General features: G+C 40.3%; 1 protein-coding gene across 1 annotated transcript in view; it reads right to left on the bottom strand.

Annotated features, from left to right (window-relative positions):
- The window catches only part of SIDT1 (SID1 transmembrane family member 1), a 92,871-nt gene extending 79,731 nt beyond the window's left edge, over window positions 1-13,140 (bottom strand). The window contains exon 1 of the mRNA XM_040621248.1: window positions 11,961-13,140. Within this exon, the coding sequence (XP_040477182.1) occupies window positions 11,961-12,170 (210 nt within the window). The 5' untranslated portion in view covers window positions 12,171-13,140. The remainder of the gene's footprint in view (window positions 1-11,960) is intronic.
- Window positions 13,141-19,009: the final 5,869 nt, after the last annotated feature.

Raw genomic sequence — 19,009 nt, 5'->3', positions numbered from 1 at the left:
GATTTGAGGGAAAGAGGGAGAGGTGAATAGGTGAATAGGTGAAGCACAGGGGATTTTTATGGGGATGGAGTAAATTATTCTGTACAATCCACTGGAATGGTGGATACATTATGCATTTCTCAAAACCTATGGAACCATATAACACCAAGAGTGAACCATAAAGTAAACTGTGAACTTTAGTAAATTATAAAGATCAATGCAACACCAATGCTGTATCAAGACCGGTTCATCGTTAGTGTAGCACACTAATGCAAGATGTTAATAATTAATTGAAAATAAAAAATAAATTAATGCTTAATTTTTTGGTAAACCTAAAACTTCTCTGAAAAATAAAGTATACACACACACACACACACACACACACACACACACACACACACGAAGAGTGAGGAGGCTGACAAAGTTGAAAAACTTTTGTGTCCCAGGATAGGCAGAGGGAAGGACAAACCTTTACACTCTTAATGGTCCAATCAACGGTAAGACTACAGGTAGCCAGAGGATGGTTTTAGTCAGGACTACATGCTACTTGATGATGTTAGATAAACTTTAATTTTGCCACCATTTTCAGAAATAGAGTATTTTATTTAAACACCTTTCAGTTTAACCAAAACAGGTGATCTATACCTTTAAATAAACCAATACTTTCATAATTACATATAGACACCCCTGGCCAGCCTTGGGATCAACTGAAGAAGGCTGGGTCCCAAATCAACTTCCTTAAAATTATGGGCTGAGAACTAGCTCTTGAAAAACTTTTCAGTGGAGCAGAGGGAAAATTTACCAGTTCTTGGGAGTTATGACAGGGATTCCTATAGCTTTCCTATCAGGAAAGAAGGCTTATATTCAACTCTCTTTGGATGCATTCTTCAACATAAGATCCCTTCAAACCAGTTTCACTCTTCTTATCCAACCCTTTGAAAAATCACCTGTTTAATTTTGTGCAAAATCAACATCTGCATATCCTTCTTCCTAACAGCAAAATCAATTTATTTGTCTATTTCCACTTCAAATAAACTAAGACGATGGGACAAATGAGAATTTGAAGTAATTAATTACTGTAGCAAATTATTTCAATTAATTTTATTATTAATAACATTTAATATATAATCTACATTTGCTATATGACACTCAGCTTTGTTTTTCTCTCTCCAAAAATGGAGCACTAACTTTTGACAGGTAAATCAATTGTTTCTCCTGTATAAACAATTTTTACACGTTTTTAGAAATTTATTATATATGAAAACCAAAGGATCTTAGACTGAGGTCTTTAGTTTAAGTCCAATAGTTGTTCTTATTGCTGACCTTAGCTTTTAAGCAGAATACAGGTCCTTAGGTTTTGTTTTGTTTTTAGCTTGCATAGCAACTAACGTACTGAAAAAAAAAACCTCAAACTTTCCATTTTCACAATATCCAAAAAAAGAAAATATACAATATTCAAAAATGTATTTTTTTCTTTTTTAGCAAAATAAGAAAAGACTATGATTTTACTGTCTGGAGGCACCATGGTATATTTGATATTTTCCTTAGCAAACAAGCAGAAAGAATGGTGAGGCCCCAATTCGAATAGCTCATTAGATGTACCTTTAAATCATTAACGCACCATCTTGGTGTGTTGACATGGAACTTCAGTTAGCTCCAGAGTTAAACAATGTGGGAAGAGCTGGCTAACAAACTCTGGGTGCTGCATGGCAACGTGTAATAATATGAATCCGTTTGAAAGGAAGAAAGAAATACTGGCATCTTCTTGCAGCACAGACGTTTCACAGTATCACAAGTATCAAGTCCCTGGTCTTTTAGATTCAAGCCAACAGTGAGAAATGACATAGGAGATACTTCAGGTAACGTGGTGAAACCAAAGAGGGAAAGGAAGGAAGACTGAAAATCCCTCCTTTTTCCTTTTTTTTTTTTTTTTGCTTTTTAAAATATTTAAATTCAATTAGCCAACATGTGGTACATCATTAGTCTCAGATGTAGAGGTCAGTGATTCATCGGTTGCGTATAACACCCAGCGCTCATCACATCATGTGCCCTCCTTACTGCCCATCACCCAGTTACCCCATCTCCCCACCCCCCTCCCCTTTCTAACCCTCAGTTTGTTTCCCAGAGTCAAGAGTCTCTCATGGTTTGTCTCCCTCTCTGCTTTCTTCCCATTCAGTTTTCCCTCCCTTCCCCTATAATCCTCTGCACTGTTTCTTATATTCCACATATGAGTGAAAATCCCTACATATTGTACCACATACTTAAAATATCCCCACAGAAGGGAGCATCACAGCAGTAAAATCAAAACAAAAGAAAATAACAACCAAAAAACTAAACCTGACACTATAGTAAGCCTATTGCCATGGCACTCAGGAAGAAACAAAAGGAATATGAGACAGAAGCAAGATGGTTGGAATACAAGCTCAGCACATGTGGCAAAGGTGGTGGGAACAAAGCAAGATGAAACAGAACAAAACACTTCCAGGCACTGAAAAGCCCTATGGGAAGCATCTCAAAAGAAACAAAACAAACAAAACAAAAAAAGGGTAGTTTTTCAGAAACAGTATTTTAAAGTTTTCATTTATTTGCCTTTATGAGACAAGGATTTACAAATGATCTTTTGGCAAGATATTTCTCCTACATGTCTATAGTCAAGAAGAAGATTAGGGACACCTGGGTGGCTCAGTTGATAGAGTACGTGGCCCTTGATCACAGGGCCACGGGTTTAAGCCCTACACTGGGCATAGAGCTTACTTAAAAAAAAATAAATAAAGTTGTACACAAGTATAAGATATTCTTTAATTACATATAAAAATTACAGTGTAATTTTGTAAAAATTACAATCTTACACACTGTAAAAAAAAACACTGAACTTATGTGCTTGAATAAAGATAAAAATGTAGTTTTATCAGTGGGGAAAATAAAGCTCAGGGAGGGAATAGGATTTGCTGCAGGGACACAGGGTGTTAAAGAGAGAAAAACACACATCTTCTGGAGCCCCACCCAGTGTTCTTCCCCAATACTGCGCAGCCTCTTGGTTGTTTGTTGTCCTTCCCTTAGGAGAATAAAATATGTTTCTTGTGAAATATTCAGAAAATACAGAAAAGTACAGAAAAGACCATTAAAATTCTCCATAATCTCACCACCCAGAGACAATGTAAAGTTCATCATATTTCAGAAACCCCTAACAAAAACCAACATTTAAAAAAATATATACTGAGAACTCCACAGTCCAAGATTTGAAACAGATAAAATTATGAACCTGAATTCAGACACTCAGATATTCTATCTAGCCTCAGTAATTGCTGATGTAATTTGTTTCATTTTTCTGGCTTTCAGTTTCTCATGAATAAAAAAATAATGATATGCTTATCCTTTTAACCATAAATTCAAAACTGAGGATTACTATACTTATTAAATGGTCTAGAGTCAGAGCTGCCTCTCTAGATGATCTAGATAATGGGTCGCAATAGATGCCTTAGATGATAACTAATGACGTCATCTTTCCTTGTGATTCCCTAAAAGCCACAGAAATATTATTATTTTTCTAGTGATGGGGAGGTGCAATTCTGCACCCCCAGTTACAATATGTGTTTTCCCACACCACCAAGAGATTCTCAGACATTAGCTGGATGTCCCATAATTCAACTCAATTCTGACATTTCTACTTAGAGATAGTGTCAGATCCCACAGGTTAAGGGTTCAGTTCTACAAGACTGCCCCCACGCTTCTTCTTGCCATCAGATTCCAATCAAAGAGTCCAGGTTAAGGGCACCTGGCTGGCTCAGTCATAAAAGCATGCGACTGTCAATTTCCAGGTCGTGAGTTCAAGCCCCACATTGGGCATAGAGATTACTCAAATAAAGAAATACACAAACTTAAAAAAAAAGTCCAGGTTGTCACCTGACTGATGAGCTATAGACCAGAAGTTCCAACAACCCCCTCCTTGGGTTCAATTAATTTACTAGAGTGGAAAGACGAAGACTCCATAAAATGGGGAGAGGACCTATGGAATTTCTCAGAAAGAAAATCATGTTTTGATCACTTCACAAAGATAAGAGAAGAAAGCTAGGAAAGCTATCCAGGACTATCTTTCCCTGCTAAAATAAGAAAAACTCACCTAATGTAAAGATGAACGACAGATGAGAACTGCAGTTGAATCCCACACAAAGTCACTGTAAGTAAAAGAGAATAAGAAGCAGAAAACACCATTTCAGATGGTGAACATATGCCAGAAAGCTGTACCTATAAAACAGATGGAAAGTATAGCCTAATATTCCAAAATTTAAAAATATGAACATTAAAAAACTATGAAAAAAGCCATAAATCAGAATTTTAAAAGTTCAGAAATGAGATGATTGGAGAAAATGAAGTTTTAAAAAAGAAAGAACTCAGGAAAAAATTAGAGATAAATTTTAAAATTCTGTCATAAATGAATATTTAATTGGGAGAAGCACAGGGATATAAAAAAAAAAAAAACAGCTCCATAATGTCATAAGGAAAACAGAAGATGAAAAGGAGAAAAAAAATTTCAATTCTGGGCAGGATATAAAAAAATTATTCTAGAAAAATGGGTAGATATAGGAAACAATAAAGAAGGGCCAACACAAGTATAAAGGGAACTCCTAAAGAAGATAATCAAGCATTGGAATAAATGGATGTTAAAAACTCTAAGGAAAATTTCTTGAATTAAAGAAATAATCATCGAAGTTACATATTGCAAGATTACATCATGTACCTGGGAAAGACTGACCTACTAGACGCAGTCTGGTAAAACTACTGGATTTCAAAGGAAAAGGGAAAGGAGTCTTTCAGGAATCCAGGCAGAAAAATGAAATTACTTGCAAGGGAAAGAATCCCTTTTATCATCACTTTTGCCAGAAGCCAAAGGAATAATATGCTTAAAATTCAAGGAAAAAAACTGTAAGCCACGGGGGTTTATATTCGGCTAATTAGACTTGCAAGTAAAAAGGCTGCGGACAAAGTGTTATGAACATGAAAGAATTGTAGGAGATACCTTCTAGAGAATAAGCTTTAGACAATCAAATGACTGGAGAACATTAACATAAGTCGAGTTGTGAACTTTTAATATATAGGCACCTGTACAACCAAGACTAAATGTTTGTCATAAGGAAGATAGTCTAGCTCGTAATGACTAACCAAAAATGGGGCAAGAATGGGGAGAAAATATGAAAAGTAGAGTAAGTTCATTAATTTCTTTATAAGCATTAACTAGAGTTTGTATTTGGGTGTTGAAAAAAAGAGATGGAGAAGATACCAGCTAATTTCAATATTCCTCATCTTAGAGAACTAAGAGACAAAAATAGAAGAGGCTAATGGTGTTATATAAATACATTAGTACAAAGGAAACCATTGGAACAACAATAACAGCAAAAAAACTGTTTTATTTTACAGGCCATAATCTGTACACACACACACACACACACACACACACACACACACACACACGAGGCGGGGGTACGGGGGCACAAGGAGAAGAAGAGAGAATCTTAAGTAGGCTCCACGCTCAATGAGGAGTCTGCCCTGGGGCTGCATCTCACCACCCTGAGATCATGACCTGAGCTGAAATCATGAGTTGGATGCTTAACAGACTAAGTGACCCAGGCTCCCGTGGGCCATAAATTTTAATTGGTTACCTGCAGAGGAAGAGGGGGGATGAGGAGCAGGGAACAGGGGTAGAAGCTAAACTTCTTTGAGTATTTTACAGATTCTTATTTGTTAATTTTCAAAATTAAGAAGCATCCCTGAAATTCAAAAGTAAAATGAAAGAAATGAACTTAACAAGTTGATAAGGTAAGCGCACTGAAAGGATAATGTCGCTGCACGGCTACCTTACTTTAAAGCACAGTAATGTGACTCAACATCAACTGTGAAATACGCCCTAAGGTAAAAGGAACTGTAAACATAAATCTTAAACTGGTGCCAGTAATCTTATTGTTGGTGGTAATGTTGTTATCTACAACTGCTGTGTGTCTATTGTGGGTTAAAGCAAATGAGTAAGTCGATAGAATTGAGAACCAGGGTTCTGGGCACAGGAGAAAGGAAATCTATGTGTAAGATGGATGACCTTAAGTAAAAACTGTATTTCTGAATTTGAATTGGAAGTACTAGTATGAAATCATGATACCATCTATCCTTTAGCCCTGTCCATTGAAAAGATGTAGAAAAAATTTACCAATCCATCAGCAATAAAGGCCTCTAGGTTTCATACCATGGTCTCTATTTGTTACTCAAACGAACCTGAGCTTTCTGATTCCATGTTGGAGACAAGAAAAGAATCTGATGAGGCTGGAATAACTTTTCATGCCAGAAAGCAAGGAAGATGTCAGAGAGCACTTGGATTTTATCAAAAGCATTCCAGATCCAACTCAAATTGGCTTTCACTGGCCAATGAACAATCTGAACATAAGTTTAGTAATAGCAACGGGTCAAAACACATCAGATATGTGTTTCATTGATCATTATCATAGGCTGCTAGGAGAACAACTCATTATTTCAAAAATTGGTAAATAAAGGTACAGAATGAAGATTTTATCCCATGTTTGTTTTACAAAACAGTAGCATAAGATGCGCAAATAGTTAATGAGGAGAGGTTTCTTGTTAAAGGAGTATTCCAGCGCATGAATGAAAAAATAAGAGATATAATTAAAATATCATTACTTTGTTGTTCCTAATGAAACTAGGCAATTATGATGAATGTGGCCATCACCACAAAAAGAGACAACCAGACCTTATGTGCCTCCTGGTAGAAATATATACAACCACTTGTGAGGTAGTATTGTCAAAAAATAAATCAGATACATTTTCCCATATCTGAAAGGCCTTTCTCCTTTCTTTCTGCCTTTCCAAGTTCTTTTTATCTGTTATGACCTTTTCAAGCCTCATTTCTCTCCAACAAAGCTCTCTGTGGGATGAATGACTCCTCTAAAGTCTTGTAGGACTTGGAGCAGTGCTGTCCAAGGAAAATATATGACTCACATATGTTCTTTTAAATTTTCTAGTAGCTACTTTAATAAGTACAAAGAAACAAGTGAAGTTAATTTTATTAATATATTTGATTAAACTTAATATATCCAAAATATTCTCACTTAAACATATAATCAATAAAAATATTAATTACACATTTCATGTTGTTTTTTTATACTATCTTTGAAATCTGGTGTGTATTCTACACTTATGGTACATCTCATTTTGTGACAGGCCACATTTTAAGTATGCAACAGTCACATGTGGATAGTGGCTACCATATTGGACAGCACATACTTACAGAATCCATTAGATAATTTAGCACATGACTATCGGGTCTAGGCAGGCAGAAGATGGGTTCCCCATAAAACAGGACCCCAAACTGGAGTAATGTCAGCCCCTAAACATCCTTATGACACTTTGATGTTGCGTTTTCAGAGCCACAGAGAAAAGTGTGGGAAGTAACTGCTATGGACTGAGTGTTTGTGTCCCCTTCTGCCCCCAAATTCATATGTTGAAGCCTAATCCCCCATGTGACGGTATTTGGAGGTAAGGCCTTCAGAAGGTCATTAGATCATGAGGTTGGAGCCCTCATGATGGGATTAGTTCCCTTAGAAGAGACAGGAGAGAGCTTGCTTCCCTCTCTCTCTGGGCCACGTGAAGACACAGCCGTAAGGCGGTAAGGCACTGTCTACACGCTAGGCGCCAAATCTGCCGACGCTTGGATCTTGGACTACCTGGTCTCCAGAACTGTGAGAAGTGACGTCTGTTTTTTAAGCCACCCAGTCTATGGTATTCTGTTCCGCCAGATAATGTGCTCAAGAGATGATTTCCTCCTCACAAACGAGCACGAGTCCAGTTCAGTAAGAGGAAGTGGTAGGCCAGCAGAGAAGTCTTCTCTGCCTCAGTACATAAAGAACACAGGCAGAGTGCATCCGAGACCCAGGGAACTAAGGCTAATCACATCAAAGGTGTTCATTCTAAGTAACCAGTACTGTGTAGTTGGAAGTTACACCTGGAGTGTCCTGATAGGTATTTCACTGTTCGTGAGAACTGGATAGGCTTTTCGAATGTGGATCCAAGAGGCAGTATAACTAGTTCTAGATACACAACTACTGGTTGATGTGAATAAAGCCAAGGATTGTTCCTTGGGCATTAAAAAAAAAAAAAGCATATGTCATTAAAAGATAAATGTCTTCGTTGAATAAACACAAGGAATATTTCCAGGGAAGCATTTCAAATTAAAAGATCTATGGTGAACAATGAATTCTGTGACTGATAGCCTCCGAGAAGACTTCTTATTGCATGGAAATTAGATTTTTTATTGAAAGGCTTCTTATCAGCATCTAGCTCAAGTATAAACATCTGATTATTGCCCCCACCTGTCTCTACTAGAGTATTCTCGTTTCTCAATAAACCTGCTTTCGTGCCCTCTGTCCTAGTCAAACATATGCCTGGTGACTTTCTCAACAAGGTGATTTCCTTCTAGTTTATTTCCAGCCCTGTTAAGTGATAGAACACCCTGTTTGCCGCAGTGACACTCTAGTCCCCCGAAGAGAAGTCTCCAGGTACTTCCAGAGAAATGAAATGAACCATCATCTTGCCTAACCTGCACCTCCGATCCTTATTTTCACTCTTTTTCTTTAAAGCAGTCACTCTATTCTTTCAGTGATTTTTTTTTTTAAGTGGCAACTTCATATTTACATTACTCTGGCTAGAAGGCATGTGAGACTTTCCCTGATGCTGACCTCAGCTAATTAGCATGACACATGCCTGGCTTAATAGTTCCTTTGGTCAGTATTTGGTACAGGAGATGCAGTGGCTGACAGGAAAGATTAGGGGCAAAGTTTCCCACAGCAGCTTCCTCTTCTCACCAAAACCTAAATTGGGAAAAGCTTTTCTCCTCCAAAGTGAAGAAAAAATAATAGCAAACCTAACAATTGCTTGAAGAGAAAAGGAAAAAAGATAAAACTCAGAAAATTATATATATATATATTTTTTTCCTAAACCCAATTCTTTGTTGTGCTGAAGAGGGATGGGTGGGAAATGACCCCTGCAGGGGAGGAGTCCCCAGCCAACACTTGGGTCAGGTTAAAGGAAAAAGGTCCTGGCCAAGCTTTTGCTCTTGGGTTCATAGTTCTTTATTTAGCAGAGCCCTTCAGTGAGTTTGGGATCTGCAACGGAGGCAAACTGCTTCTCATGAATTAAGAAAAATTTAGACAGAGAGGCCAGCATTTGGGGTGGGGAGGAGCCAATACCATTGTGGTAAACCAAGGCCTAAAAAGTAGTGCCACCATCTTGAAATTTCCCCTATTGGGGAATAGCTAGTAAGTTGTTACGACAGTATTGCCTAGATTTCTGCTTTAATCTATCACCTATCCTATGCTGTTCTGCAATTCCCTTATGTTAGTCCAAACCTTCAGGAAAATTCTGCTATATCCGAAAGCATGGTATCATGTTATGGGAAGATGGGGCTGCTAATATCCCACATGGGGCAAACAGGACCAAGAAGAGAGGAGGCCATCAAGAGAAACGAGAGTAATGGTTTGGATGGATAGATCAGAAAAATGCCATCTCTGGAGAAATTAATGGCAATACCAGCTGGAGGGAGAAGGGGTAATTTCCCAAAGTAAGAGAGTTGAGGTTTCTACTGTCTTATTTGCATACTAAACAGAGGTCTCAAAAGCTGCGAGAGTTGAGGACATTTGGTTCATACCAGTATTAAAATAATTAAAATACTTGAGTTATCTGCCAGTCCCATGGTTCCCAACTGTACTTCTCAGACTAGTGAAATTTTAGGGACTGCTGGGGTGGTCAACTTTTCATTGTATTATGCAAAGATATTTTAAAAACTAATTTTCACCATTGTTTCATAAAATAAGAGGTATTTAAACATGTAGACAGGCAAAATGGAAAGGGCATAATTTCATAACAATTGTTAAAAATGTTATTTTTATCTGGACTACATATATATATATATATATATATATATATATTAAGATTTAGTTTTTTATTTTAAAGGAGGGACAAGTAGGGGCAGAGGGAGAGAGAGAATCCCAAGTAGACTTCATGCTGAGCATGGGGCCTGACCTGGGGCTCGATCTCAGGGTCCTGGGATCATGACTTGAGCTGAAATCAAGAGTTGGATGCTTAACTGGCTGAGCCACCTAGGTGCCCCAAAAAGTATGTATTTTATTTTATTTTATTTTATTTTATTTTATTTTATTTTATTTTATTTTATTTTATTTAGTTTTATTTAGTTTTTGTTTATCATCTCCTTAAATCTTTCTTCACTTTTTCACTTTTCAAAAACATTAGTTAAACCTCTCATGTGCCAAGCACTGTGATAGGTACTGGAACATGGAGATGAACATGGCTCTGCCCCTGTCCTCAATATCTCACACTTTTCTAGGAAAGTCAAGCAGGTGATCCAGCTGCAAACAGCACACCTGTGCTGTGGCAGAGAAACTCACCAAATACTAAGGGCAGAAAGGCCAAGCAACAGTTAAAAAACAGTCAATCTATTTCTAAGCAGAAGTGCAAAAAATACTAAATAAAGCCTGATGTCAGAACTTACTTTGCACATACCATCTGAGTTTCCTTACTGATGATCTAGGGGGAAACTGACAGTACACCCCAGAGGTCATGGAATTTTTCAGACTTACTTATTCTGAGCAAATTACAGGGCTAGGAACACAACTCATGTGCCATGTCAGCTGGTCCATAGCGCACGCTGGACAGGAAGAGATGAGTGACATGGGACTGGGGGAATAAAAACTGTCCCTCCCACTTGTCCCCAATAGAATGGCTCTGCACATGGTCACGCTGCTCAATTCAGGACATACAACCTGAAGGTCAGCAGGGGACAGGCCAGGGTGAGGGCTATGCTGCCATGGTGACAGCACCTTTGGTGCCAGACTGGAGATGGGGAACTTGCTCAATACACAGAGCTGGGAGATGTCTGGGAGTGATGGTGGGCACATTGGTCCATCCTGCTCAATACTACTCCAAGCTACCAGGTTTCTGAGTTCCGATTCTCAGTGAGAGTTAGAGAGGGAGGCATATTGTGGTATCCAAGTCATCTGGTTCTGGAATCTCCTGAGGGAGTAAGGAATGCTGGCATAGTAAGGGACACCCACACATGGTCATATGGGAAGAAGATCCAGAGGCAGGTACACTGGGGAGTCTTCTCCTTTGTCCGTGCCCCAGAGGGTACCATATTAGAGGGGAAAACCTAATTATACATTTTTTCTACATTATATAATCAGAGTATATGTGTCAAAGGAATAGTTGCTGGAGCAGTCATTTCCTCCCCTTGTTTCACCTCGATTTGTCAGAAATAGGTCTAGAACTTTCACACAATTATCCACCCTTATTTAACATCAAAACCTCCACAGATCAGCTGATGGCTGCAGTTCCAATATCTGTGGCCAGGTCTTGTGGCTTCTCTGAAGCGCATACGTGTGACAGTAGTACAGAATCGCAGGAAGTGACTATTGAACACACAGAGGCTCTGCAGCATGCGTCCATTCTCACACATTCCTATTTTAGATTCTGAGCAGCTCTCCCTCCCCATGCGCTATGGAATAGAAGGGTCTGGCAGAATCATCCAAATGAAATGAGGTTCCTTCTCCGCAGGGGATTAGGAACAGAGGTGCGGTCCTTTCCCTCCGCAACCCTAGAAATCTTGAGTTTCCTAGAGAAAGGCACAGCAGGGGGCCAGGAGCCACAGAAGGTGCGGAGAACCTGCAAAGCCCTGAAATGCCAGGGGACCAGGCCAGGGAAGGTGCGAGAGGAACCGGAGTTGTCCCCGAGGCCGGTTGCGGGAGGGTGCGGGGGCCGGGGCAGGGCAGTGATGGGGAAGGGGAAAGGGAACGCGGATCCTCTGGTCTCTGAGGACTCCCGAGGTCAATTCCCAGGGGACCCAAAGCAGCGACGGGGCTCTGAGATCTGGCAAGTTCCTGGGAGTCGAACGAGGAGAGCGAGTGTCTTACCTGGCCAGGCTGGCTGGTGTAGTTGAAGGAGTAGATGTTCTCGGTGCTGAGGCTCACCACCCCGCTGTAGACGCGATCGAAATCGGCGCCCCTAGCGGGGTCGCGGGGGTCGCGGAGCGGGAGGGGTTGAGCGGGTCGCCGGGGAGCCGCCGCCCGCAGGAGCCAGGGTAGCAGCGCGCAAAGCAGCGCGAGCCGCGGGCAGCCCCGCATGGTGGGCGCCGCGCCCCTGCCACCAAGCAGAGCCTCCCTGGCGAGGGGGCGAGCGAAGAGCGGGTCTTTCCAAAGCCCCCTGCGGGCCTGGGCGCCGGCTTCAGCGCAGCGCGGGTGATGTCTGGCGAGCCCCGCCGGCGAGTGCCGGCAACCCGCGAGCGAAGGGCCGATCAGATATTGATGCGGCCGCCTGGGGTCTCCGCGGGAGGTCGCGGGCCAGGGGTAGCGGGGGCGGAGGGTACCCGGGCCTGGGGCTGCTGCTTTGCTCTCCGGCTTCCAAGTCCGTTTCCTTCCCCCTTTCTCATTTCTGATAATCCCCCACTTACCCAGCCAGAAATTCAACAGATCTCTTCCCTACTCAATCTCAAAAAAAAAATAAAAAAATAAAAAATAAATAAATTTGAAAAAGCATTACAGACATTAAAAAAGAAATATTCACTAGTCTTAAAGAGTCAACCTGACCAGCCACGAAGCAGGAAATACAGTCTGTTTCAAGTAAACGTGCACCCTGAGTGCAAGCGAAGAAATAGAAAGCAACAGAGCCTGTCCCCAAAGAGGGTGCACGAGTTCGCTTTTCCTGTCTGCTACCTGCAGAGAACTCCTGCCCGTTTGAGTGATGGTTATTAACTCTCAGTTCTCCCTTCTCTAACAGAACCCCTTCCCTGACACCTGTTTTATTTCCTTATCATCTTCCATTCCCCGGGAGAGCCTTCCATTATCGCTTTCTCTCTCCCTCGCTGTTTGTGTACCTATTAAATATGTACAGTCATAAAAACAATGAATAGATAGGGTAAAGAAGACAATTTCCCACACGCCTGAAATCTGGTCCCGGAAGTTGTCAAGGACGTCTCAGAGAAGCTGGATTTCTGCAGGGGGTTCCTTTCCGCCCCAACTTCTTGCCTACTTTACCTCTGCAATGACTTCTTAGATTCTGGGAGAATCCCTGGGTTTCTGAATCGTTTTTCAAAAGAGAGAAACCACAGCCCATCATTAAAAGGAAATATCCTTCTGGCAAAACTAGGGGATTTGATTTAAACAGTTGAAGGGGCAGAAACGGGTGAGGGGGGAAGAGGATCCCTGGAAGTCCTTGCAGAACATCAAACAGTCACAGTTGAGGTGCAGAAGAGAACGACCGACCGCAGTTTTACTTCAGCGTCAAGTCATTTGTATACTAGAAAGTAATATAATTGCATTCAATCTGAAGGAACATTTAAAGAGAACCCCGAGGAAGAAAAGATCGTGTTCAAAGAGTTAAGATACAGATTAAAATCCTAGCATTTACCATTCAAAGGGAGGGTTTGATTGATTGATTGATTTCAGAGAGAGAGCAAGAGTGGGGGAAGGGCAGCCGGTGAGGGAGACAGAGAATCTCAAGTAGGCTCCACACCCAGCCCGGAGCCCACTCAGGGCTGGATCTCATGCTCCTGAGATCGTGACCCTGAGCCAAAGTCAAGAGTTCCAGGCTTACTGACTGACCCACCCAGGCACCCAAGGTTTTTTTTTTTTTTTTTTTAACCTCATTGTATTCCTATAATTATTAAAATATCACAAATGAATTCAAGATATTTGGTATAATGTTTTATAACTGTGCGATCAGAAAACAATGCTGATGGAAGATCGAGTTAGAGAGTCCTTATTAGGACAATTTTCACTTTTTAAAAACATGTTCTTGAAAACGTATGGGCATAAGGACAAAAATACTAATTCAAAGAGGAGTCTGGGGGTAAAGTTTAAAGTACAGCTCATTGTTTTGAGAATTATAGTAATTTCATCCAGAGTTTGAATGACATTAAACTGCTGTATTTAAAATGTCTATGCCTCTTTTTATAATTTAACAAAATTTCATAAACTTGAAGTTTATCAAGTCCTTTGAACTTAGCTGGCCTGGCCAGTTCAAGCACTCTCTACAGCTAAAGGGCCATGGTGTCTTACTTAGCACCACAAGAGATGAGGAACTGGATTTTTCACAAGGTAACTCCTTCTTTTGGGGGCAAGTGTCTCCTTATTAGAACAATATTTCACATTCTAAATTGAAATCTGCTTCTCTTCTACTCACTGGCATGGGTTCTGCCCTCTGGAGCCATAGGAATAAACTTAATCCTTCTTCCACATGACAGCCTTGTAGGTATTTGAAGGAGTTATGACCCTATCTTTAAGCACTGAAATTAGAAGCTATTAGAACAGATCTGTTATCTTAGCAAAGAACCCAAAATATTTAAAGCCGTTATAGATGACATATATACCCATTTGAAGTATGTATTACAAATTATACTATGATCTAATCTTCATTCCATTGAATGACCTTGGGTAATTAACGTCCCAGGATCACACGGTTGCTGAAAGGATAAGAAGGGGAGAAGAATGTATTTGAAATTGTATTAGAAAGTTTAAAATGGTATATGACCAAATATTGCTATTGTATGACTCCTAGTTCAACAGCTAAAAATTTAAATATTGTCCATCAATCAGGTTTGTAGAATATCTCCAATGCCAAGCTTCCACTGTGACAGGCTGAATCTATGAACAGACAATAGCTAGACCATATATGATAATAGACCTCTGACACCAAACTCCACAGCAACCGGTCTAGGAAGCCAAACCACAATCTTTGTAGCAAATGGCCCAGAACAATTAGGACTTGGTCAGTGACTACCAACTTCCCCAATTTTTGCCTCTGCTCCCAACTCAAGATCAATCAGAGAAAGCCAAATATGCTCTGCAAACCATAAAAATGCCCCACTTCTAGTTAGCCTACTTGCAGCTTCTCTATGCCACCAAGATATAATCAGAGTATTTCTGAAACCTTGCCTTTTTTTCATTATAAAGTTTTCCCAGTCCCCTGCCTGCCTTTGAGTCTTGGCCAAGCACAGGTGATGGTGGTTTGCTATAGCAAGTGGTGAATAAATAATCTCTGTTTTCATTTGAGTGGTCTTTCTGATTTCCATAGTTTTCCTGAAGGTTCCAACGAGATATCGTCATCATGGATTCCAACCTTTAACCCGGTGCGATACGCACCAGGGCCTCCTGTGCCTTCCAGCTTGCAGTGCTGGGTGTGTGTTGACATGGTCAGTGAGCACCGTGTCTGAGCTCTGCTTTCTTTGCTTTTGCGTTCTTTGGCTATCTCAGCTCAGTTTGATACCTGGGTTTTGTTATTGGTTCCCATTTGTTTGGCATCTTTGGTGGAGCCCGGCCATTCTTTTTCATCCCTTTTCTCTCTTTTTTCTGCTTCTGTTTTGTGTTATATTGTCCAAGAGTATTGTTTGTCACAGAGTAGAACACCGGACCAGCATTCTTTTGGATAAACTTTGCTTTGGATCACCTGTAAAACTAGGCTATCCTTTGTTTTAATTGTTCTGTCCTTAGAGTTTGGCTTTGATCCACAGAGAACATTCTCTCTGGTTTTCCACTTGCCAGGTGTAGATTGTTGGGTCTACATTTGGGCGCAGCTACCTTCAAGTTGGGGTCTCGAGACTCAAAGTGCACAAGCATCACTTTCAGCTGCCAGCTCTTACAGGCTCGGCTAAGTCTAATTTTTCTCTTCCTTTTGGAGAAGCTCTGACTTTTTATATGTCCACTCATTACAATTCTAATTCTTGCACCTATGTTTCAAATTGTGAAACTTCACCAAAGATGACCTGGACCTTCAATGGCCACTCTGTGGAACACTGGCCTCGACTAAAATTGTTTATTTGACAGGTGCTTTAAAAAAGAAAGAGAATAAAGATTTCTCAGATCCAATGGGCCCCATTTTTTGAGTGGTTTGCAGAGACCTTCAAATGAAATCATGTTCAAAAATTGCCTCACTAAAATATTCTTTGGCCAAGGCCAGTGAGAAATTTGGCAAGCTTAACCAGTAATCTAAATTCATTTCTGTAGTAAGTCCTCCCCCTCTTAGTTCTCCAGTTGCCTTCCTGTGGCCAGCTCTCCCACTTCCCCCTTATCCCTCTAATGTCCCTCCTTCTGCACCTCCTTCTTCTTCCTCTTGTCCAGATGCCCTTCTTTTCCCAACAACTCTCTAAAACCTCCAAATGCTAGTTGCCTACAATAGTCTATCCCTCCCATAAGTCAGGTATGCAGGCGACTGTAGAATTTAATCTTTGGATCCGAGATGAATTAAGAGTTATAATGAAAGATTTACCTAAACCCAAACAAGACTAGCAAAGATTCATAGAAGAATTTGTAATTCTTTGGGTGTACATGACCCAGAGTTTCCTGACCTATATCAACTTGTATGCATTTGATGAGAACCTCAGATGCTAAATCCTGGATGACAAAAGCAGTATCAGCCTGGAGAGGGACCTCCAGGATCCCTCTTTCCACAAAACACCTTAGGGTCAGAAAAAGGCCAGAAAAAATAAGTCAAAGTCTCCTAAAAGCCATACCTGAAACATTTCTAATAAAAGTTGATTGGATCATAATTTAATCATGCAAATAGAAAGATGAAACTAGAAGAGATTTTGGGATAAATAGAAAATATCTTCCAACAACACTAATCTTTCTACGTTAAATCCTGCCATCTTTGCTCAATCTCTTACACATAGAACAAAAGTGTAAATATTTCCAATAACTCACAGATTTGTCCCTATCTCCCAGCCCTTAACTACAACTGGGTCGTTGATTGAAAAACATCTCTTCCTAGGGGTGCCTGGGTGGCACAGCGGTTAAGCGTCTGCCTTCGGCTCAGGGCGTGATCCCGGCGTTCTGGGATCGAGCCCCACATCAGGCTCCTCCGCTATGAGCCTGCTTCTTCCTCTCCCACTCCCCCTGCTTGTGTTCCCTCTCTCACTGGCTATCTCTATCTCTGTCGAATGAATAAATAAAATCTTTAAAAAAAAAAAAAAAGAAAAACATCTCTTCCTGCTCTGTGATACTACATCTACAAATTTATTAGGGAGAGATCTACTTTGCAAATGGAACTCTAATATTAAATATAATATTAAACTATATATTATAGTTTAACTAATATTAAACTATAATATATATATTATATATACCTATTTTATATATATATATATACACACACACACACACACACTATAATATTAAATGCACACCAGAGGGAATATTTCTTGAGATTTCAGAGGCTGTATCAATTCCTAATCACCTTGTATCTGCTCTATATAAACCTTTCTTCACCACTATACTTGGTGTATACTCCAGATAATTGTATTTGGCTTTTTATGGGCTAAAATTCCCATTGACATAGGAAAAATAATTCGAGCAGAATCTATTAATGTTCAGATGGATCTTATCAAACTGTTACACAAACTTCCCCAAAGTTAGAAGCTAGAGCAAGGAGAGCCTGAAATTTATAGTTGAAGGCCTTATATTGAGGGTCCCTTTCATAACCTGCACTAACCCTTGTAATATTCCTGTCCTGCCAGTAAAGAAACCAAATGGACAAGTATACTTATTTGTTCAAAATCTCAGGACACCAATACAATTGTTATCTCTCCTTCTCTATTAACACCTAACCCAAATTCCCCCACAAACCACCTCCTTCTCTGTAGTGGATCATTGCTGTGCCTTTTCTGGGTGTATTTCTACACTTAAGAGTCAATATCTTTTTGCCTTCATCTGAGGGCCAATGATAAACATGGATAGCTAGGCCCTAAGTGTTCACTGAAGCCCCCGCCTGTTTTTCTTAGGCCCTTAATCAATACCTAAAAAATCCAAATTTCCCTTGTGATTCATTTCTGATATAATATATAGGTGATTTCCTACCTTGTCCAGAGAAGCCTGTAGTTCTGTTAAGGAACAGAAAAAAGGCATAACGTCTCAAAAAAGATAATTACAATTTTGTTAAGACATAGTCACATTATTTAGGGCAAGAGCTATTTGAAGGAGGGAAAAACGTTCTCTCATAACAGGATAAAGACTATACCAAACTACTCTAGACCCCTCACAAAATTACAGCTGAGATGACATCTAGGTCTAATTGGATATTTCAGACAATGGGTGTAATTTTTTTTCTGAGATTGTGACACCTCTTTATGAATTGGCTAAGTCTTCAGTAAGATCCACTCTCTTCTGGGAGCCCAAGTATTACACAAGCCTTCTTTAATCTAAAGAAGGCTCCTTGACAGCCTGCTTCCCTGGACATCCCTACTAACAACAGAAACCCTTTTGTCTATTTGTGCATGGGGTTTAAGGCCTTGGGGTTTTGACACCATCAAAAACCCTTCACTTACTGTAGCCTCACCCTGACTCCAGTTGCATAGGCTGATACCCTTTGTGTTAGGGCAACGCTGCCACTGCAAAACTTGTCCATGCTTCTGCGGAGTTAGTTCTAGCTTCCCCGGTTGATCTTCTGTTCCTCATGCAGTACCGACTTGACTACTCCTTGAGAACATGCAACACCTTGCAGTCCATTGATTAACCTCTTATGGATTTCTGTTGCCCTCTCCCTCTTACATTCCTATCCACTGCTGCAACACCCCGAATCCTACCACTCTTCTGCTCTGAAGAAGAGGAACCCCAAAACTGTCTTACTTCAGTTAGGGGACCTTCTGCACTTTGCTTAGCTTTAATGGAGACTCACATTGAGAATCTGGACCTACTATTTGTTCATGGGTCCTACTTCAAAATTGAAACTGGAGTTATTAGGCTATATCTAATGCTATCACTAATCTAATCTCTCCTTTAGAGGATAGTTCCCTACCTGAGGTAAAGTTAGTCCATATGGCAGAATTTATAACACTCATGAGAGCTTGTCAACCAGCCAAAGACCTGAGAGTATATAAACATGTATGCAGATGGCAGGTATGCTTCTGGGGGAGTGCATGGTGCTTTCGAAACAAGGTTTCCTCACCTCTGCTGGAACCCCCAGCAGAAGTGGA

Source organism: Ursus maritimus, unplaced genomic scaffold (genome assembly GCF_017311325.1).
Source record: "Ursus maritimus isolate PB19 unplaced genomic scaffold, ASM1731132v1 scaffold_4, whole genome shotgun sequence".
Taxonomy (NCBI): Eukaryota; Metazoa; Chordata; class Mammalia; order Carnivora; family Ursidae; genus Ursus; species Ursus maritimus.
Note: the sequence above shows the minus strand (reverse complement) of the source record. Positions and strands in the feature narration are given on the sequence as shown.